General features: G+C 41.1%; 2 protein-coding genes across 2 annotated transcripts in view; one reads left to right on the top strand and one right to left on the bottom strand.

Annotated features, from left to right (window-relative positions):
- The window catches only part of trim44 (tripartite motif containing 44), a 43,112-nt gene extending 37,142 nt beyond the window's left edge, over positions 1-5,970 (bottom strand). The window contains exons 1-3 of the mRNA XM_023428283.2: positions 5,744-5,970; positions 4,248-4,909; positions 2,761-2,838 (exon numbers count right to left, since the gene is read on the bottom strand). Of these exons, the coding sequence (XP_023284051.1) occupies positions 2,761-2,838; positions 4,248-4,892 (723 nt within the window). The 5' untranslated portion in view covers positions 4,893-4,909; positions 5,744-5,970. The remainder of the gene's footprint in view (positions 1-2,760; positions 2,839-4,247; positions 4,910-5,743) is intronic.
- Positions 5,971-6,040: 70 nt separating this feature from the next.
- pamr1b (peptidase domain containing associated with muscle regeneration 1b) overlaps positions 6,041-23,395 on the top strand; it is a 63,619-nt gene continuing 46,264 nt past the window's right edge. Inside the window, exons 1-3 of the mRNA XM_023428281.2 lie at positions 6,041-6,111; positions 13,545-13,746; positions 18,792-19,029. Of these exons, the coding sequence (XP_023284049.1) occupies positions 19,005-19,029 (25 nt within the window). The 5' untranslated portion in view covers positions 6,041-6,111; positions 13,545-13,746; positions 18,792-19,004. The remainder of the gene's footprint in view (positions 6,112-13,544; positions 13,747-18,791; positions 19,030-23,395) is intronic.

Here is a 23,395-nt window from a genome sequence, read left to right on the forward strand (position 1 = left end):
ACATGCTTCATATACCCTTTCCAGGTCCCTGACGATAAGTAACACCAGCTGCCTGGCTGACAGACAGCTATCTAGGCCCCTCATGTTACGTTACGCCTCCGGTTATCCATTAATATGTATGCAGCTTCATCGCTGCTTTTTGCATTATATTCCATTCTCCTGCGGAGAATTGAGATATGAGCTTTGAGAGATTAAAATCCCCACACCTGCGGCGAAGTATATAATTAAACAGGCTGGATTTAATAAGCAAACAGCAGCTAAGGGTTAAATCTTTTCATCCAACCCTCACCTCCTCACAGACAGCTGCTCACACCTCTGCCTCTCTGAAGTCCTTTAGGATGTCGGTACCATGCAATTTAACCTCATCCAACTTCGAACGTCTATCTCTTTCTCTCCTTGCCTCTCTCTACCTCTCTCTCAACCTCACACACACACGCACACACACAACTTTCCTCACCAGGAGAAGTCACTCTGATGGTTGCCTGTCATGCATAATAAGAGACGCTGACATTTGAGAGTGCAGAGAGGACACGCCGACAAATCCACATAATGGTTTCTAACACAGTGCCCTGTGAGTGAGCAGGTAAGTGGTTTTCACCAAACACACTGCACCTCTACAGTGGAGTAGCACAAGACTAAATGTCCAGGAACTCTTTGGGGTATTTCGGTATGATAATAGACATTATAGTCATTCAAATTAACCTTCTGCTTTATGCCAGTGTGCTTGGGTCACACCAGTGCAGGTACAGAGGAATGCTCCTGTGTGCCACTGCTCTTCGACGGGTTCAAACATGGTTATAGAAACAGCACATAAGGCAGAAGAGGAGCTGCAGGGGTGGTTGAGAGAGCAGGTGCAGCCAATGTCAACTGTAAATAGCTGAGACCTTGCTGTATATTCCCGATACCACTGCTCACTGTTACATCTCTTACAACACAAAGCATGTCTGTGGTCAGGTTTTATTTTCAGTGTTTCAGTTTTTTCAGTGAACATGTCCCCACTATGGCATCTGTAATGGAAATACAGGCACTGTTTTCAAGCTTGACTTGTCCTGAAAATTCAGTTTGAGTTGCTTTTGTTTTGGCTGATGACTGTGGTGACTGTGTGTGAAATGGACTAGGCACCCTTCTTTTTCAGACGGCAACCTAGTGAAGGTTAGACGAAAAGGTTGAAATAAGGTTGAGATTATTACTTCAGCCTGTGACGCGTGTTTCACATCTTCGTTTCATACGACTGACTGAGACAATCTGACTGGCACAAAGAAATCGATGTCACTTCCCAATCCCTCATTAACTACCATCAGATGCCCCTGCACAACTGCCATCAGTATTTAACTGAGGTCGACCTCACTGGCATGAGTGTAGAGGAGTGGGTGTGGGTGGATTTCAGAAGAGAACAGACAAAAGCGGAATATTTATACACTATAATGCAGTCAAAAACAACAGTCCTGTAATAAATACTAACTTTGTGAATGTTAGTATTGATTTAACACTGTGGCAATTGAGAGTGTAATTGAGGCTGCATAATATTGAAAGGTGTTTTTAATGTTCTGTCCATCTAATTTATTTATCTGATGGAGTAGAAAATATTAGAAACCCTTTACAATTTAATACAGTGTATGATACACCATATGCACCTAGACTGAATACAAGGATTTCTGTGTCAACTTACTTAAATTCAACAAGGGTTTAAAAAACAGCTAGAGGGTATTCAGTATTCAGCATTTCTCTCTATTTAAAACATGACAATGCATAAGACACAGTCACTTTCAAAACAGAACCTCTGCCTTAGCACAGAAGTGCTGAGTCAAGAAAGTGACATCAACTGAAGCCTGAAAATGACATGACTCAGTAATCACACAATGATGCCATCACTCCTACGCTTCAAACAGAGTTATGTTTGCAGAAACCCAATAGGCAAGATCTGTGATCTGTGAATGGGGTGGCATGAGAAATATATGGATTGAAATAATTGGCTCTCGTGTTTACTACCCAGTGCCTTTATGACATAATCTCTTTTTAATCCCTCTTTATCTCATTCTAGAATGCTGTGTCTCCACCGCTGCAGTGTCTATACCGCTGCAGTGCTTACTGCTGTACCCACTGAATTAGAAATGAGTAATTGTTATTTTTTTCCCCTCTGCTATGGCTCCCCACGGTTTGAAACTAGGTTCAATCAAGGTTTGTTTTTAAAGCCTTACCAGGAAGCTCCAAAAGCTAATAAGATGGGTCATTAAAGTAAGATAAAACAAATGGTGGATGAAGCTACTGAAGATTATTTTATAGAAGTGTAGTGTGCCTACTGTTATCACCTGTTGGTATATTTTGGACTTTTATGAGCTTGGAAAAAAACAATCACAGTGGACCAAGTCTACAGTGAAATGTGCTACTTGCAGCTAATACAACTACACTGTTTGTTTGCCACACTTGTTCAGCTTCTCAAATGCAAAGTGAACAGTTAACTTCTGGAGGCAGCACTGTGTTGGATCTTTCAAAAAAAAAAATCATCAGCAATTTTAATCAAACCACATGGCACAATCAGAAAATGAAAAGCAATGCAATATGTACACGGTACGCTGTCATTCCTTGCAAGGAGGTCAAGTCTACCTTTTACAGCTGCAGAGAAGATCTCATTTCATTTGATAAGAGTTAGTGGGAGCTCATTACTAAATTAGAACAGCCGAGTGGAACTCTTTTGGGAGTTACTATATAGCTCATGTAGGGATTTAACTCTCGGTTCTAAATGCAGGAGTTTGCTCTCACCTCAGGGTTGGTCCACTTGGTCTTGATCTTCCCAGCCATCTGTTGTGTACAGCCCAGCAGGTCGTAGCCCTGCCTGCTCTACAGGTGGAGCAGACAAACAAACAATAAACAGAGTCTTCCAATACATAAGGGCGTAAAGCACAGCACGTAAAGTGAGATTCTTTCTGTGTGAGTCATACAAAAGTAGCAGCACTCAGAGCTAGCTAGTTATTAGCTGTTAATCTTTCAGAGGAGCACCAAGTTAACTTATGCTTTACTCATGCTTGGCAAAAATATTTTGGGGATCATGTTATTAGAAGACAAGAAAAGGTATGGTACATCCTTGACATGTCACAGGCTACAATTTTACATAGAAAGTTTGACATGCTACATGCTTAATGCAATGTACCTCGACAGGAAATCATATCATTACTCACAGGGATAAAGGATTTCTTTCACATGGATACACTGGCACAGGAAACAGGATAAAAGCTAAAGTAGGTTTAGAGTAAATAATGTGGCCTTGGGCTGAGTGTGTCCGTGTGTGTGGGTGTGTGACCCCTTTTGTCTCTCGTCAATCCATATGTGGCCGTGATGTAAGTGTAAACCAGTGAAATATGCTGCTCTACTTTTGTTGCTCAGAAACACACACTTACAGTCAGAAAACAATGAGGGTTGTTACTACTGTGGCTAAATGCGCCGGCTTTGCTTGAGGATTTCCAAATGAGGCTCTTCCTGAGATTTTCTGATTGAGTTTATTTTAGTGTTAACAAACAAAACCCCCTTGACTGTTCAAAACATTAATCCAAAACTAAGTCCTGGTTTCTGATACTATTACAGACCTGTTAATTGGCCCTCTTTGCAGTAACACAGTCCGAATGTGTTCAGTGAGCTGATAGCATCTGACTCTAAATGGTAATATAATCATCACAAATGCTATGCTCTGCAGAACTGAGCCCTCAGTGATGATTCTCAAAATCCAGCACAACATTAACCCAGCTTACTGGACCAACTGCAATGCTGCACTGAACGACTGGTGACTCACTGGACCTATTACATACACCTGCAGCAAAAAGCCATCTAGGAAATGGAGGAAGAGTGAAGCCATAATTGGTGCTGAGCCAAGCGGACATTGAGGGGATATTCATAATGTTTAATTTCCATTTCACAGTTTTCATTGAAATTATTTATGTGGCTATATAATTGAAGCGATTTATTAATGATGGCATGTGGGTGATCATGAGACATTATTATGTTTAAAATCTCTTACAGAGCCTTGGTGAGTTGCCTTAAAGAATACAGGACCTACAGCTATTAGCACTTAATACTGAATTAGAAATGCAAACCAGATAGATGATGCTCTGAATACATTATGTTATACATTTCAGAGCTGTAGATGTTGTTGTGGACCATGCCAAAGTGATTAACTATAAGAGAGGGCATACAGTAAATCACAGAGCATTAGTCTACCATACATAAACCTGTCATGTTCTGAGGGTGTGACTCACCTTCTGCCACACATAGGCCTCATGCAGAGTAATGATCTCATGATCCTTGTGCTCACCCTGCACAGCACACACCACGCAGATTATCTTCTCATCTGGTTTACAGTAGAGGGAGCCTTCCTGCTCATGCTCCTTGCAGCGCAGTCTCTCTACTGTTACAGTGTCCCTCTTCCCAGCCTCTCCAGCAGCCATGGCCTCCTGCCCTGCCTCTGCACCCTCAGCTCCGTTACCCAGCTCAGCTGCCAGCTGCAGACCATTCTGGGCTCCCTCTCTTTCGTCAGCATCACCATTCTCATCCCCATTAGCCACTGCCACTCCAAGCGGTGCCATCTCCTGATTTGCGCCCATTCCAGCTGCCCTCTCCGCATCAGCCTCATCCTCAGCTTCACTTCCAACTCTAGATTCTCTGTTGGTGCCACGTCCATTAGCCTGTGTTCCCTCATGGTTATAAGGCATTAGCGGATGATGTGTCCTGCTGGCGTGTCTTTCAGCGTGGACAGGGCAGAAGGCAAAGCTGCAGGCATGGCACACTTGTGTGGCTGGTTGGGCCTCATCAGGCTCGCACGCATCACATGACCCGTCCATCTGTGGCAGCTCCTCCTGTTTCACCCCTATGGCTCCTTCCTGTAGTTCCCCTTTGTGGTCCATGGTGGCTGATAATAATTCTTGGGATCAGAGAAGTAAGTTATAGGAGACACACAGAGTAGGGGACAATATATTAATAGCTGTGACCTTTGGCGAACACAGCTCTCATATTTGCACAGGGGAAAGTCCAAGATCCTCAGGACTAATCCCATCTGATATAATATTCCCACAACAGATGATGTATGGAGGGAGCCAAAGTCCACAGGAAACAACATCCAGTGGAACATTATCACACAAGCGAAACACAAAAAAAAAGCATCATCCTGCAAGGGCAATAAACAGGAAGACCCCATCTGCAGTCACTGAACTCTCTTTGTGTGCAAACACACTCGCTGTGTTTACTGACTCACAAACAGAAAACGCTGAGTGTGTATGCCTGTACCCTCAGCATGACCAAACACACACGCTCTCCTCCTCTCACCTCTCTCTGTATGTCGTCAGGCCCTGACCTTTTCATGTTTTGTTCTGTCTTTGTCTTTTCCCCTCTCACCCTCCTCCATTCAGTCCACTCTGCAGGAGTGAGGCTGAAGGCATGAAAAGAGACCATGGTGCACACACACATACAGACACACACATACATAAAGAAATCTCTTTTTTCTCCTCACTTTCTCTTTCTCCCCGGAGCCTTCCTCTCCTGAGCTCTGTTTGTGTACTTTTCCCGCTGCTGACATAAACAACCGCTTGAAAAAGTGCTGTAATGCAGAGAAACCCCCCCCCCCTTTTCCCTCTATCACCACCCTCTGTGCTATTTCTCCGACTCTGCCTCACACCTTCACAAAGACACAGGCATTTTCTCCCTCATCCTATGGGGCTTAACAGTTTGCAACTCAATGCAGTGTGTAGTGTGTACTTACTCGTCTGTGTCTTCCTCTCCCCCTCTGCTTTCTTTCTGTCTGGGGCTTGTTTTGAAGTAATGCAGAGTCAGTGGAGGTATTAGCTTGACGGCTAGCTTCCTTAGCAAAGTCGCTGTGCCTTGAATTCTATTATTGGGCTGTCGCCTGATCAACTTTGACTTTAAAGCAGAAGAGAGGCTTCAGCTCCAATCCGACAGCGTTTACTTCCTTATTTTCATCAGCTGCTGTCTGCCTTTTTTTTTCTACTTCCTGCTTGTCGTCTCTTGTGTGTGTGTGTGTGTGAGATCGGCAGAGACACGCAGAGGTTGGAGAGAGAAAACTCGTGTAACAAGCACAACAGAGACAGTGAAACTCCAAACCGGAGACAGGTAGACGCATAAACATTCTCACACTTGCAAAGTTAATAAAAAATAAGCATGTCATGAGCTAGCGTTACTCATTTTGAGTTTAAGTGGTATATAATTGTAGCGCGACATTTGTTTAACAAACTAAACCTGTGCAAAATATGTCATAGATTTAACCATTCACGGTAACAATAGGTGCGGATTTTAGCTAACGTTATCGCAGATTAGCTAACGTTAGCTTAACGACGTATTTTAAAGGATACAATTCAAAACGAATAATGCCCTTACTAAACCTGTTCATAAGCAGTTTCCTTTGAGTTATCACCGTGAAAGTGCTTTAATCTTTTCTGCTATGGAGAGAGAGTAATATATAAAACTCACCAGAAACTAATGTGGGATAGATAACATCTTTACCTGAACTATAATTTTCACCTGCGCATTGATGAGTAGCCACATTGGAGTCATAGCTAACTCAAAACTGAGCCACTTCAATAAAATGAACGAGGTCATGGTCGTTTGAAAACACTGTACACATTTTTTTTTTACTGGCTGACTTCTTGTCAACAATATTTCATTCTGTGTATAAATTTTAAGCTCCCTGTCTTTCTGGCGTTCTCTTTTGGTTTTATTTTGACAAGTTTATCCACCTTTCTTTGACACAAACAAAGGCCATTCTGGTTGTTTTTCCCTCCTCTCTTTGTTTATTGATTCAATTTAAAATATAGCAATAATAACAGATCACAAAACTGCAAAAAAGGAAAGTAATAACTACAAATATTTGATGATGAAAATGATAAAAAAAATAAGCTACAAAACAATTTCAGGTTATTGCATAACAGCCGTTGGGAGTCGACGTATTTGCTGGCCTGCCTCTTGTCTTGTTGTTGGCCAGTTTACTTTTTGTTGTTGTTTTATTTTATAAATTATTACAGTAAATCTGTTATAATAGATTGAACAAACTTGGTCTGAACCAATGAAAAAAACATAAAAATAGATTTGTAAGAAAGATGGTTCCAGTAAAACATTATATAAGAAGCATGGCTAGTGGTCAGAGACCAGATGTGACTAACAATTTGCTTCTGAGGCTGAAATTTGATAAGAGTGATTTGAAACTTCTCCCAAAAGTATAAAATGTCCAGACATCCAAATTTCTCTTCTGTTTAAAAACAGTGACTTATTTCTGTGATTCAGGTGTAATCATCAATACAAACGTATTAACAGTAAAGGCAGTATCTGGGGGCTGTGGTTTCCTTGGGGGGTTAGGCAACATGACCAGAAGCAATATATGAAAGCAAATTCAAAAAGGAGAGCATTTTATTGATCAATCATCAATTAAAAATAAATTACTGTGAGTGAAAGCTACGAGATCAAACTAAGATGTATTTATTATGTGAATACAGGAAGAGCAAGCAAATTGTGAATTTTAACACTCGTGTTAATGGGGAGTTTCTAATTATACTGACTGCTTTTCCCTTCTGTTCACATCCTTAACCTCCATAAACCAGCACTGAGCGACAATAGAGCAGGATTAGAGGTCTGGAGAGAGAGAGACAGAGAGATGAGGAAAAACAAGCTGTTCTCTGTAGAGAGATCTAAAGAGGCTATTGAGCTGGGCTTCACACAAGCAGTATTTGGCAAATAGTGGTTGACTGTTACCCTGATTTGAATGGTATGCCATAAATAACCATAAACCACGTTCCAAATAAGCCTCCAGCATCCACTTGATATAGAGGATGATTCGGTATTCGCCAAATTTTTTTGAGCTGTTTTAAAGTGGATTACTCCTATATAAAGATTGTCACCAGACGATATGTACCATAAGAATATAAACAGAAAGGAAGATGCAGTGAAAATATTTCATTGGCAAAGTCAAATTTGCCATGACATGAGACCTGCTTATGTCATACTGATGTAACGATTCAAACTGAAACTGTGATTCCAGAGGGCATTTAATTGTAACAGATGTTTAATTCTGGTTAGGTTTGTAGTTGGAATTGAGAGCACAAACTGTTTCACCACACACATCACAGCAAGATAACATCTAAACATTGCTATTGAACCACTTTTCATGCCCAATGTGAAGTTAAATGGTCACCTGACTTCATTTTAAAATCTTTCACTGCATTCAGCTCTGCTGAACAGCAAGAGACAGCAACATCCTGCACTCTGCATAAAACTGAAAACAATTAAAAGGCTCATTGACTTGCAATTCATTAGAATAAGCACTCAATATAAATCCAATATGTGGCTACTGATAGGAATTATTCTTTCTCTGCCCAGGGATTGTAGGGAAACAAAATGTGACAAGCAATAGGAGCTAAATTTGTTTACCCAAATTGTGTTTCTACAGCTCAGAAAAGCCTGTGCATGGAAGCTGGCAACACAAAGAACATCAAGCTCTCAGAAATGCCAGCCAAGAGTGAAGGGGGTAGCTTTGGCAGAGGAGCAGAGCAGACAGAAAACACTTACCTAATGCCTCAGATTTAACATTGTTTTATTGGCATAAGGTCAGTTGTTGGTCTCAAGATAAAATGTCCTTCAGTGCAACAGCACTGGTCTGTCAGAGGAGCAGTACTCGGAGTGAGTTAGCATCTCTCCCTCTCTCTCCCCATTTATCTGTTGATATTTTATTCTGTCTCCCAGCTCCTAATTTGCCCTCTGGATCATTCTCTGGATGCTCTTGACTTTTCCACCACTCGCTCACTTGTCAGCTTGCAACATAAAACAAAATCAATATGCTGTTTTGTGAGTTTTTTTGTGGATTCCTGAAGCCCGTCCCATGAAGCAGGATAGCTAAACTTTGCTGAATAAAACCTTTAATAGCACCAACCTGATCTGAATCATGGACAGAAGTAAAGAGAGATTCATTCGGGTTTGCAGTTATCTGGCGAAATTAGTAATGCTGCACATGCTCAATAATATTTGCTTTCTGTGTGTGTGTGTGTTTGTTTGTAGGGCAAGTAAGGGGAAGGACAGCTGTCAAGATTGATCAGAGGCAGTAAAGAGTGAGATGCAGGTGAGGGAAGTAGAATTAAAAAAAACAGTTTGTGCAAGGAGAGCACATATGAAGGACACAGATGAAGAGCTCCATTGTTGTAAAAGTCTTCTCTAAAAACATCAACTTCAATCTGCAAAGGAAAATTATGTTATCATTATCATTATTATTGTTTTAATTACTTAAAGTAGCCTAATTGCACTGTTTCTTATGCCAGTCAAGAAACACTTAATCAGTTTACAGACTGCATTAGCTAAAACAGTCCTGCAAATCTTACCTTCAAGAAGGTTATAATGATATGTTTTTGTTCAAGCTGTTTTAGAGAAGTCACAGTTCAAAATAATGATAATTTTGGAGTTTGTGGTGCTGTTGCTTTGTATTGCATTATACTTGCATTAGACCGCTGGTATTTAGTCTACCCTCACTGATATAAATGGGGTGTCAAATAACCTAAGTAGATAAATTAAAGGATTCAAGTTAACTCCTTTCAAATAAGGTATGGCCTTTGTCCAGTAATTACAGTTGATAATGATAATGTAGCTTTGTATAAATATAAATGTAGTTTTTCATCTTACATGTCAGTACAACAATTCATTCTTGCACCTGAGAAGTTTTTCCCATCATTAAGTCAAATTATTTAATCTTTCTTTCTTTTTGTTGTTCCATCTATTCTGAACCCATAATGTCTGTCTTACAACTAAGGTCATCCATTTCTAAAATGCTACACTGCACCCTCAGTTTCACTTTTCTTTTTCTTTTTTTTTTAAATGGACTCTATATCATAGGTACGTCCAGAATGCATTGTCATATGTATGACGCAAAGCACCAACTCGTTGTGGTCTACAGCTAAAGGGATATCTAGACTAAGCTCTCTTTCTGTGCTTTGCCTTCTTCTTCTTCTTCCCCTCTGTCTCTCGCCCTCTTGTCTCTCTCTCTCTCGTCGAGTAGGAGAAAAGCTCCCTCAAGAAAACAGACATACTGAAGTCAGAGAGAGAGGGTGGGGGCGACAAGAATACCCCTTCCCTCAGTATGGGTGTGTCATTCTCAGTGTAGGTTTGAAAAATGTAAAGTGTGTGTGCGGTTTCACACTTCGTCCATTTGTAAACCTTTTTTTTTTTCTTAATTAATGGAATTTTTGCTGGTTCTTGCTTCTCCAAGCGGCTACAGTTGGGATTGTGGGTCCGGGGTTACGATGTTAATGTAGTCAAAGTCCCTCATAAGGATGAAACAGGGTCAGTGTGCGTGTTTGTGCATTCATTACCAAATTCTGACATTAGGAGCAATATTGCCCTTCACAGATAATGGTGCCACATTAGTCACAATCTTCTCTTAACCTCTCTAAGGCTATTAAGAGTTACAAAATCTCTTTATGGCCATGCCTCCATTCCCTAGAAACACAGAATCAATACCTAGCTTCGAGGCTGCAGCCTTCCATCAATACGTCATTTAATCAATAAGCCCATGAGAGAATAATAAGCCCAGATTCTACCTCAGACTGGATTGCTAGAATGAGTAGTTAGAGTAAATATGCGGGTTACATGAACCAGACTAATGACTTATGACACTTACACTTTCTTAACTGTGATCAAAAATGCATCAGTGGTGATTTTTTTGTGCTTAGATGACACAGAAAAAGAAAAACCAATGAGGAACAACATGCTTTTTTCATTTTTTTAGGTTAACTATTAAAACTTTTTTTCTACTACCTTTTTTCTGCAGTGTCTCTTGAAAAACAATGTATCTCGTGTGCACTTAAGTACTTTTCATGTCTCAGTGAATTGAAACTTTTAGCTATTTGGCTTTTCTTTGGCACTGAAGCGTGCCATCAAATGCACAGACAGACACGAAGTGGGACCCGAACACACAAAGCAGATGAACCAGTAAAGCACCATCGCTGCCTTGGCATATATTCCCTCTCCTACCCTTGTTTGATCCAAACACTGCTCTTATCAGCCTCTTACACACACTCTGTGAACACGGTAACTGTCTTACACCACTAGTCGTCGCGCAGTGATGTGCAACCAGCAGTTTCCTGCGGGGGCTCACGGTCCACTTCTGCTCAGAGCTGCAGAAACAGGGTGTCACGGGGGGCGACGGTAATAACGTTATTCGGAATCAAACATCCAGCTCAGCTAATATGACAAGTTTGAATTCTCACTGCACAGTTCAGTGTGCGGACGCAATTAAGCTTAGGCTTGTATTCCTGAAGCAATTTGAAATATATCATACCTCAGTGGTCCTTTCATTCATTGGTTACACATGGGAGAGAATTTCAGGCAGTATGGATGGATTACTATTTTTTATTTGTTTTCAACATATAGCTTAGCAACAGTTGGGAGGTAGAAAGAGCCAGGCAACAAGGCACACCTGCGCCTTTTTCTCATCTCCTTTTATCCGAATGACTGATTTATTTATTTTTGTTTTATACAATTGAAATGGCGCGTGGTATAATGTTCAAAAGCAAGACTGTGACTGAATCAATAAATCATTACCACAAATCACGTTTCCAGACAAAAGAAAGGAAAATTTCCCATTTTATACCAAACAATAGCAAAGATTTATAATGAGAAACAGGAATTGCCTTTTCATTATTACACGATTATCCAAAGAAAAATAAATTGTGTTTTTTTTTAGACATAATAACTCAACACTCAGATCGTTCTATTAAGGAATATATAAGCAAAAGTGCATCTTTTGCTTATATAGTACAATATGCCATATATAACCATAATACCATTATATATTCTAGTTTTTGTTTAGTCATATCCATTTTGACATACCATATTGTGTCTCACCTGATCTCATTTTATCTCTCTCATCTCATTGTCCGGCCTTTTCTCAAAGCACAGAACTTGTCGATTTTGGCTGACGTCACCTGATGCTAAATCAGAACTTGGTTTTTGTGACATTTTTATGTTTCTTTTATGTTACCTGGTGCTTATTAAAATTCATTTTATTAATTAGACTGAGAGCTCACTTGAAAACATTTTCATCATCATGAAATCATCATGTTAGAGACAAACCACTTCGACTTCATATTTTTTCTATTCTTTCTTAGTAGTGTTTTTCTGGGATTATCAATTTCCTCTATCTTCCAGTCTTCAATTTGTCTCAGCGAACAGACGTTGGGATTGGACCTCTCTATGTTCCAGTCCTCAATGAGAGAGGTCTGTCGGATGTAAATGGGAAACGAAACTAGGTCTGCAAGCTTGGAAAGTTGATCTCTGTATAAACTAGCTTTTATCTCAGCATGTGACCATCCTTGACCTTAATGTTGGATTTATACCCAAAAGATAGACTTTAGTAGTGGACTGTGAGAGCAGAGCTGCATTTAGTCTCCTTAAGGAGTTGTAAGTGTGAATATACGGTACAGCAGTCTAAATATGAATGTGTGGTAGCACAAATAAACTGCCACAATCAGGTGATGTCTCTTTTATATGTTAAATTAACATTTCTGGACTGAAACACTGACGGTCAACATACTTAGCCAGGTTTTCTATGTATAATGATGTGATCTGGCCTCCACCAGCTGTCACAAAAATAGCACAGAGCACAGGTGCTCATAGCGTGAGCAGGCAGAGCATGCAAAGCATTGCAAATCATGACACAAAAGATGTGGTGCCCTTCTGGATTGCCAATTGCCAATTTTATTTGGATACCAAAGGCCATATCACAGAGGCCAGGGGACAGAAGCCTTTTGCACCTCAGTCAATGTTGCTGTATTAGTACAAAGCTACACACAGCTGTGCCCCTGTACAAAAATAAAAGCCTTTGTGCTGTCAAGTTTTATCTTTGTTTAATTATTAACTAAATGTTTCAACAGAATTAACTTTTGTCACATGGGAATGTTGTTAAATAAATTGTCTGATTTGTCTAGACTTTTCTGTCTCAGGTTTACAGAAGATTCTCTGTCTCATAAAGTGGCCCTGACCTAATCTGGTTAAGATCTGTTGGATACAGTTTGACACACTCTCTCTTTCTCTCAGAGGAAGAAATAACACAATGGGAGGTTTGTCTAACGTTGTTATGCCTTGGCTTTACTCATGACATGCTCATTTTTCCTGCTACATCTGCGCTTCATCAGTGGCAAACAAGTGTGTACTTACCACTGAGTCGCACTCTGTAGAGTAGAGAACACACCACTTATACGTTCAGATCACCAAAACTTCACTTCGCCCATTCACTGGCAAGGGAATGTGTGTGCAAACGTTTGACTGGTACTGTATGTGAATATAAATATGACTGCAGATTGAAATGAACATCAAATATAACTTGCATGCAAGAAAGCTCATAATAAGCTATCACACACAATGCTGAGATTAACAGCCTTTTTTCAACAGTCATGCGTGCTTGGCCACAGCTGGACCACTAACTTCCATGACATCATAGCTGAGGAAACAGAGCAGATCATTGGCACTATATAACAATGACATTCAGTGTTTTCCTCTGTGCTTCCTCTCAGCAGGCTCCTAAATGTGGGCGCCGGGTCACAATGCTCCTCTGTGCCCCCTGACATATGGAATCCTGGCACTGATGTGGCCCTGGAAAATTCTCAGTGGCAAAAGCCTTCCAAGCCTCCAAGTCCCCGGATGGCGTCCTCTGTGGCTCGTGGTTGATTGTCGAGGACTCAGCCTACAAAACACTGAAAGAGACACAGCTCCAAGGTGAGTGTGTTTGGTGAGATAGGGAGAGCATTTGAGAAAAAAGGAAGAGACACTTTTGAATAGTTTAAAAACTGGCTGCCAAACCAGCCAGACTTTCACAATTTGTGAGTGTTCCGATGATGATTGAAGGGTTTCCACACACTCCTTGTTAGGAAAAGAAATGGGAAACACATTTCACAAAGAAACCTGTCAACTGAAAGCAAAGCCTCCCACATCACAAACCTCTTATTATCTTTTCAAGTTGAAGCTGACCTTATAAATTTTACTTGTGTCCTCTGATCATAGTCTAGCATTCATCTCAAGGTAACACCGCAGCTGTCAGTCAAAAGGTGGAAAAATGAACCTTATTTCTTTCCTTGTCAGAGTGGAAAATTGGGGGATGGGGGAAGATGAGGGAGCGCGACTGCGTTTGGCTCAATCGCTGAGGTAATTACAGATTTAAAGGCGAAAAAAGAATCACACAATGTTCACTCAAACAGCAACGCCCGAGGCCTACAAAATGGAGTAGAGTCTTTTGTGTGTGTGCATTGCTGGTGTGGCTGACGGAGTGCTGAGAAAGAAGAAGAAAGGGATTCAGGAAAGACGAGTGAGAAAAAGGGAAGAGCAGGTTAGAGGGAGGATAGAAGCAGAGAATATTTTTTCTCAAAAGGGCGGGGTAATGTGGAGGGGAGAGAAAAACTTGAGTGAAAGGATGAAGATTGAATTTCGTCTTCACAGACGAGAACACTGCCTGCGAGCAAACAAAAGGATGAAAAGTTGACCTGCTGCTGTTCTTTGACTGACGGTTGGACAGTCCCCCATCTTCCTGATGGCAGCCCCTCCTTTTCTTTCCCTGTATTGCTGCAAGTCTCCCACTGCCGTTGTCCAACATCAACTGCTAAAACAATTATAGGACTGCCAGAGGGTGGACATAGCGCTGAGTCAGCAAACAAATGTGGAAGACTACCTGTCGCTGAGCGTGGAGACAGCTAAGGAGAAGGATATAGGATGAAAGGAAAAAGGGATGGGAAGTAGGAAGAATGGATGAATTATTTTAAAAATGGAAATCTGATGACGAGTAAGCTTCTTATTAATTTGGCTGACACTGGGACTGTTTGTGTGTGCATGCATGTATGCTTGTGCAATCTGTTTGTCCCCTGTCTTTTAGGGAATACAACACTAGTCACTGTAAAAGCAGATTATGAGATTAAGTGGTGTGCTTTTGGGAAATAAAAAAAACCGGTAGATGAATGAATACAGTAATGACGCTAGAAGGAACTCCTTCTTAATTGAACTTTCGTGTAGAGTGTGTCTGTGTAGGGGGACTTTGAGTGTCGAATACAAATGAAGCATGTTGTTAGGATATGCATCTCTGCGTGATATGCTACAGTCCGTTGCAACATGTGATATAGTGGGGGCAGAGGGGTTACCGTCACTTTGTAATGGCTTTACTGAGAGCAGGGAAATGAATCGCTAAATCAGTAGGATTAATAATCGGCTCTGGGTGGGAAATAACCTGCAGAGAATCACAATGACTTTGCTTTTATCTCCTGCGCTTACAGAAGTGCCCGTCCCGCTCAAGATTGCCTCGCAAGTACACCGCATAATCCCATGGGATTAAATTGTTTTTACATGGAACATGTGTAGCATTGCAGTGGAGGAATTTGTAAAGCATGGTAAATATAAAATCAGGGCTTTGATGTGAACCACTGCAGGGCCAACTATCTGCCTTTTTCCTACTTCCGTCGTTTCTATCTCCCCCCACCCCCCTCTCCAGTTCCTTCTGTGTGTTTAGAAATAGGATCTTATAGCCTAAATTGAAAAATGGGACCGCTCCACAACACTCAACACATGGCAGCAGATGTGTGGCAGTCTGTGAGAAGGGGGCAGGGCAAGAGGAAAACGAGACAGAGCAGGGAAGGGACTGAAGGAAAGAGACAGAGAGTGAAAAAGGGACTAAAGGAGGGGGGAAGAGAAAAGATGAAAAAGGTAAAAAGAGGGAGTGAGAGAGAGAGAGAGGAAGGGAATGAACAGACAGGAGCACAGAGGAGGAAGAAAGATGAGAGAGAGAGGAGGGAAGAGGAATGGAGCGGAGTTTAGAGGCTCTCAAACACTTTGCACTCCCAGCACAGCAGATGCCACATTCTGTCTGGCACAGTGATCTGTGGGCCTGCTCTATTTATACCCTCACTGTGTCACTTCAGGGCCAGCACAACACTCACTACGCACACACACACACACACACACACAAACACACACACACACATCTAGCATAAGGCTTTTGCAGAAGCTCTTCTGCAGTGACTTAAATGAGGCAGGTTAGAGAGGCTCCCTGCAAGGAGTAGAAATGGAAAACTATGAGGGCATACACAAGAGACAAACGGGAACAGGATCAATATGGCCACTTCAGAAAGTATACAGACCCCTTCACTTTTTGCACACTTTATTGTGTTGTAGATTTAATTTTAAACCAATAAAATTGCCATTTTTGACCATCAATTTACACTCAATAACGCTTAATGACAAAGCGAAAACATGTTTTTAGGAATATGCAAGTTTATTAAAAATCAAAAACTGAAATCTCTAATTTACAAAAGTATTCAGGCCCTTAATTCTCTGTTTTACAGCTTTAAGTCTTCTAGGGTCCTCTTTGGCCACTCAAGCACAGTCATAGACTTGTCTTGAAGCCACTCCAACGTTGTCTTGGCTGTATGCTTCGGGTGCTGAAAGGTGAACTGTTGCTCTAGTCTAAGGTCATGTGCACTATCAAGGACCTCTCTGTATTTGGCCAACTCTAGGAAGAGTCCTGCTGGTTCCAAACTATCCATTTTACAATTACCACTGTGCTCCTAGGGACACTCAAAGGTTAAGAAGTAGTTTTATTCCCTTGCTCCGATCTATACAAAACCACAGTTTTATCACAGAGGTCTACAGAGACTCCCTTGGCTCTGTTTTTGTCCTTATATGTGGTGTGAATTATTCGGCCCGATATACACAGGTGTGTGCCTTTTGTAAAATATGTCCAATCAATTCAGTTTACCACAGATTTGGCTCCAGTCAAGTTCTCAACATATCTCAAAGATAATTAAAACAAACAGGAATCCCCCCTGACCACAGTTTGAAGTCCCACAGAGATTTCAGTTAAAATACAAACATTAGCAAAAATATGTTTTCACTTTGTCATTAAAGGTTATTGAGTATAGATAAATGGAAAGAAATAGCAATTTTATCAATTTTAATTTAATCTGCATCTGCAAATGTGCAAAAAAGAGAAGAAGTCTGAATACTCTTTGAAGTCACTGCCTATGCAGTGAGGTCCAAAAGTCTGAGACCACTTCCCCATTCACTTGAGTGAGAAAGTGTTCTTACATTCTTAATTGAATTTTTGTGTGCAGTGTGTATGTATAGGGGGTGAATAAAGTTCACACAAGTTTGCACAAAAAAAAAAAAGTTCATTCCGTACAAAAGTCATGTGTAAGTGCTGACATTTCAGAAGATTTCATTAGATGAAAGATGCAGGTTGCTTTTCAATAATGCCCGGCTGGTTTTAGTTGGCAAGCGAGACCATGAGAAAGGGGAGAGTGAACAAGCAGTGGTCTGATTAAGCAGCAGGAGGACTGGCGCCATTTGAATTGCCTTGGTTACTGGGAATAACAGCCACAAGTTACATCAGCTTTCCACCTTAAAGTGATAGTTGGGGTTATTTGACGCTGTGTTGTATGAGGTACTTATACAAAATGTATTACCTGCCAGAGGTTTTAGAGAAGTAGTAGTGCTGGCACAGAAGCTGAGGGATGTGCTGCTATGGACAGGGTCAGAACCTGTTTTAGATACTTTAAAAATGGCCACCAACAAAACCAAAATTGGTAGTGTACACTTTATTTTGAATATTTTCACTGCTTGATCTTGCCATGAAACAGCCTTTTCCTTTGGAACTACACTTTCTCAACTGTTGAACCACCATGTTCCTACACTCACCTTTTATGCCAGTGCTCCAAACGTTCTCCCAACTGATAGTACACCGATCCAAATTTACAGCAGGGAATAGACTGACTATGCCTAACTACCTCACACAACCCCACGTCTAATAACCCGAACTATCCCTTTAACAACAAATAGAGTTGGGGAAACTCAAAGAGGAAAAGCTTATTGTTTGTTCAAGTAGTTAAGGAAAGGCAGACAGGATAAGAAAAGGAAATGAGACATAAAAGAGAGATGGTTTGTATATTTAAACCTGCAGCAACAAATATAGTTCTGTGTATCCTCTCTTCCATAAAAGTGAGTAGTGAACTTCTGGCACTACAGTTTGTGAAGATGTGAAAATTGTATATGAATCATCACATACCTTTTTTTCATCTTGGGTTATTACTCTCATGTGGGCTGAAGGAAAGCTTGATAACACGCACACAGCTTTAATTTAATCAGCAGCACATTGTAGACAAAAGCAGGGCGTCTTTACTCATGCTTTGTGTGATCTCATCTGTAAAGCTATGTTGCATTGTTAAGAGGCAGCACCCCTGCATGTTAAATGGTCCTTGTTTGTAATCAATCAACCCAAATGTTACAGAAGCAAAGCAGGGTTCATTACACATCCGGCTCAGAGAGACGATACCACTCCACACATCCATCAACCTCACACACCGTGGGCCCCTTGCAGTGTAACACTAGCCGGTTGGGGATGGAGGGTGCGGTCACACACACAAATACAAACACTCTCACGCATATACAAAGACACATAGATGCACACACACTCGCACTGTTGTCTGTGACCTATGATGTTATATGCAAAGTCACACAAATAAATTCTAATAGCACAGACAGAGGTGGCATTTAGGAGCAAGAGGAATATTTTATCCAAGCACAATAAGAAAAGCTTGGAGGCAATCTTTGAAGGGTCACCTTTGATATTATGAAAAATGAAAGGCTAAATCATGTCTGTAATATTTCTGTGTGTCTGTCAATGTGTGAGAGGGACAGAGGCAAACTTTAAAGACGCCATGTCTATATCTATTCATGTAGGTTACAAAAAAATTTAATGAAAGCTAACATAGCTGTTTGCGTAACAGTGTGTGAACCAGTGACTGAGCACTCCAGCTGTCAGAGGGGCAGAGGGAAGAGAGAGCTGTGCACCAGTGAGCGCAGGAGAGAACAACAACAAACGCTTCCTCCGCTTTGAAGTGGACCCTATCACCTTCTCACGCTCCGCTCCCCCCTCCACTGTCCATCAGCAAGCCATAAATCCAGGCTCTCATCTGCCGATGTGCCTCTGAAGTTCAGGAATGCCTGCGTGGGATTTGAGGCCCGGTGAGTTATGGGAACACCTGGGAGGGGTAAAAGGGGGACAGGCACAGAGAGAGAAGGAGGAGGGGGCGGGGGTCGTTCAGGCTTCCTAATATCTATGAAGGGCAACATGTTGACAGCCAACAAGGCTGATGGATTAGTTCGAGTGGTCAACTATCTTCTGCCTTTGAATCATGGAAGAAGCATGGAATACAAGCCTGCTGACGACATGCACGTACCCACACACACCTATTGTTTTTACGAGATGGGAATATGAGCGTGTAATGCAGACTTGCGTGTTCAGCGGCAACTTCAGATAGAAAGATACAGCAGAGAATTTGGGGACGGCAGAGATAGCCATGTTTTTGAAAAGGCTGAGGGTTATAAAAACAGAACATGGTCGGGGTCGTGGCCCAGCCTGACTCTGTTGTTCCTGCACAGCAAGCTCACATTCTTTAAACCTGCACACCCAAAGTCACCCATCTGCCTGTCCCTAGCCTAGTCACTACATCGCCCTCCATTTGTTTGTCTGTCAGTGAAAGCAGAGGTTTCTTTCAATCTGTGTACCAGGTGTGTGCCCTTGGATCTCTTTCAGTCTCCTGCTGTATGTTGTGCACATGTACAGTGTGAATGAGTGTGTCGAAACCATTTCTTTCATCGTTGATTGATCTTTCACGTTTTTATAGTCAAAATAGAAAAAGAAAAAGAAAAGTTTATGTCCCCCATCACACAATTTTTTCTTGTTTGTTTATTTTCCCTATATAAGTCATATTCATTCAACTTAGTACTACTCTGTATAGGGTGCTGCAGGGATTATGTTATTTTGAAAGCCATTCTGGAAGTTAGCATCACCCTGCTTCCAAACAACAAAAAGCCAATGGGATTTTTCTACTGGGTTATTGCAGAGAATCAGCTCTTGGATGAAAAAAAGTTTATGATACTTACACATCTTTTTCAGATAATCTTCATAAATGAACACCTATTTTTTGATTTTTGAAGCCTAAATATCGCCAGTAGTAAAACGCTTAATGTTTGGCTTTGAACAAACGACACCACGGTTGCATGACTTCAGCGTCACCATCGCTAAACTTCCAACTTGTAGTTTGATTTAGCTCTTACATAACTATATTGCTCCCTGTTACTTCCCCATGACAGGCAAAGTAGGAGGAACATAACGGTCAACACACAAATGAATGAATCACTTTGTTGCACTCTCTTTGCCCTTGCTGCGGATGTCTGTTTTCTGTCTTAGTGCATCTCACAGCCAATATTTATACCTTTCCATTACCTGATGGGAGGCAATAAATTTTGCCATTAAATGGACTCATATACGGTAGCTGATCTCAATGATATATTTCAATGCTCAAGTGCCCAATAAACCCCCTCTTTTCTCTTTAAGGATAGATGATATAGAATAGATGAGGTGGTTCAAAAATCAAAGGAGTGGGGATGAAAATGAAAGGGGACAAAATAAGAGAAAATACTAGATATTCCCCTTGTGGTAGACAGTGGTATATTACATGCGATTGTGGAACCTTAAAAAGATTTAGTCTCTCTTTCAGTGGCATTGATTTTGTGGAAGATGTCTTTGTAACTAGCCCGAATGATTTGCCCCCACCCGCAATCAATCAATGCCCGCGGGATCTCACAATGGCAATATTTGCACAGGCGAAATAGATGTGAAGAAACAGAATGAGGAAGAGTGGAGGGGAATTAAGGGGGAATAAAAGTGTGAGGGAGACAAAAAAGAGAGTTGAAAAAACTGAGACAAGGATAGGAGAGACATCACTAAATCAAAACCTCTTGTTTTGTTGACTTCAACTTTGCTGATTCACAAAATGATATGGCTCTCTGAATTTCCTGTAACCCCACCTTGTATGTTAAGTGCTCTTTTTCCTTCTTCTTTTTTTCATTCTTGGATGGATATTGAAACCTCCCACATTCAACATTTCAGTTGAATGGATTCATGATATACTTAAGTATAAGGTTAAAACATAGAGGTTTGTGGCTTGAATTGCCTCTCAACCCTGGGAGGATGTGAACTATTACGCCGTGTATTGTTTCTCCTTTGGTTCGGTCAATGCGAGGGTGTCATGAAGTGCTAGACACTAAGCCTCACCCTACAGTCATGTCAGAGTGCAGTGTAATTGCTGGTGTGGGCGGCCTGGATGTCTCAGACTTGTTATTTGAGATGAGTTAGGTTACAGGTGTGAAAGGAAAGGAATGTCTTTAAAGTGTACATAATAACACATAATTAAAATTCTCTATATCTATCTTGTCTCTATAAAAGACAAGCAAAACACAGGATGTCTGCATTTTTTATTACCCTTTTTATTATTTTTGTTCTTCCCAGTTTAGTCACAGCCAGATTCCCATATTCCCTGTCATTGCCAGCCATTCTGTTGACCTGTGGTGGATGAAAGATGAAATCATAGTGGTATGAAGTCATGTATTAATAGACACTTTTTCTAAGATGGCACCCACTCAAGTTCCTCACCAGGCACATACTGCACACCGCGTTTACATCTATCTTTGCTAACCTGCAGTCTTTTTCAGTGCAATACTGTGAAGCCGACACCTAGTGTGTGTGATGTGTTGTGTTTGTGTGTACACATGCATTTCATTATCATGGTTTCTTGTAAAAAAAAAAAAATATTGCTTCATAGTGCCACTAGTGGTTAAAAACTCGACAGGGGGCCTTTAACATTTTAACTTTAAAGTTTCTGTAGTCACAGGCAGTATTTCAACTCTACACTACCCAGATGCCCTAGAGCCTTTGTTCTTAACATTTGAACCTCTAAAATTTCTTACATTTTCATAACCCTGCTCATCATCTTTGACTAGAAGCTAAGACTAAGTTGTGGTTATGGTCTGGTGTGAATCATGATAAGATTGCACTTTTTGTTAAAAAAAAATTGAGATAACTCTGACAGCAGCTAGTTCAAATACACAGAAAACTGATTTTCTTAGGATAATTCAATGTGACATTGCCATCAAGGGATATTGTTATCAAGGACAGAAAGGATAATAGTGTCTGTGAGGGCTGAGATTGCCTGGCTTGCAGTGCTGGCAAGATTTGTACCCAAGTCTAAGTTTATAAAATCCTGAAGTGGAATAGCTATGAAATCACATAGGCTTCGTTAGGTTCTATGTATATAATTGTGTCACAATTTTTATACATTGCCCCAATTCTTCTGCGTCCTATACTCAGCAGTCCCATCTGACCTTCACTAAGGCACGTGCAGTCTTGTTCAAATGACTATGATACTGCAGAGTCAGCCATAACCCCCCCCCCCCTAATATTTGTCTCTAGTGAGCTCTTCTGTCTTCCCCCCTCTAAAGAGAGAGGCTAGCACCTGGACGCAACCCAAAACGACTGCCTGCTTCTTAGGCCCATCTTCATCGCTGCATGCCTGAGTGACCTGCTCCTCTGTCTATGCTCCTGTTGACTTATCTACTGATTGACCGTCATGACATTTTCTCACAGTTAGCTTTAATCATTTCAGTGTAACAGTGTACCATTATGGAACATTACGGAACGCCGGAGCACTTGTGTGGTACAACAGCCGACGATGGTGGCACACAGTGTAATTTACATAGAAATGACCAAATTACTGAGCACAGGCGCAGCCATTGGGTGCTATAATTCAAAAAGACTACTGCGAGTAACCACATGCGGGTCTCTGACAGGGTACAGCCTCCAGCCAACACTAACATTCAGAAAAGCAAGTGGTCAGCCAGCAGGAAGGAATGTGCTGTTTCAGCAAGTTGTAGGTATTTTGTCATCACCAGTATCACACGTCCTCTTGCCCTTCTGTGTATCGATTCTCTGTGCACTTCAGGCATGGAGAGGACAAAGCTCTTATTATGAAACAGTAACAGCCCCCGGAAAAAAGCAAAAAACCAAAAACTCCACTGTGCCAGCAAGTATGGCGAAAATGAACACATATTTTAATGCTGTTGAGTAGGGGTAAGGTTTTATAAATGCTAATTTAAAATCTAATTAATAAAATACATACAGATATGAAAGTTTTACAATAGTCTGCCAAGTGGTGCAGCATTTGCATACACCTTTTCAGAATTAGAAAAATCATCCTCACGTCCTTGTCAGGTAGACACAACCATATGTCCAGCCAGCTAATTTGGACCAATCAACTCTTGTCTGGCATTGGGGCTGATTCATAATCTCCCCTCATGACATTTGCATAGAAATATCTTAATTACGGCCGCAGTCTCAGCTAGGTGCAGGTGGCCATGAGAAAGAACGCATTCAACAGCAAAATGATAGATTATCTCCCCATGAATGCGATCAGTGATTCTTTCCAGCAAAAAGACCGAAAGAAAAAAAAACAGTCATTTCCATAAGCATACTAATTCACATTAACATAGA

This window comes from Seriola lalandi, unplaced genomic scaffold (assembly GCF_002814215.2).
Source record: "Seriola lalandi dorsalis isolate HSWRI2012SDOR001 ecotype SW California unplaced genomic scaffold, Sedor1 jcf7180002054873, whole genome shotgun sequence".
Taxonomy (NCBI): Eukaryota; Metazoa; Chordata; class Actinopteri; order Carangiformes; family Carangidae; genus Seriola; species Seriola lalandi.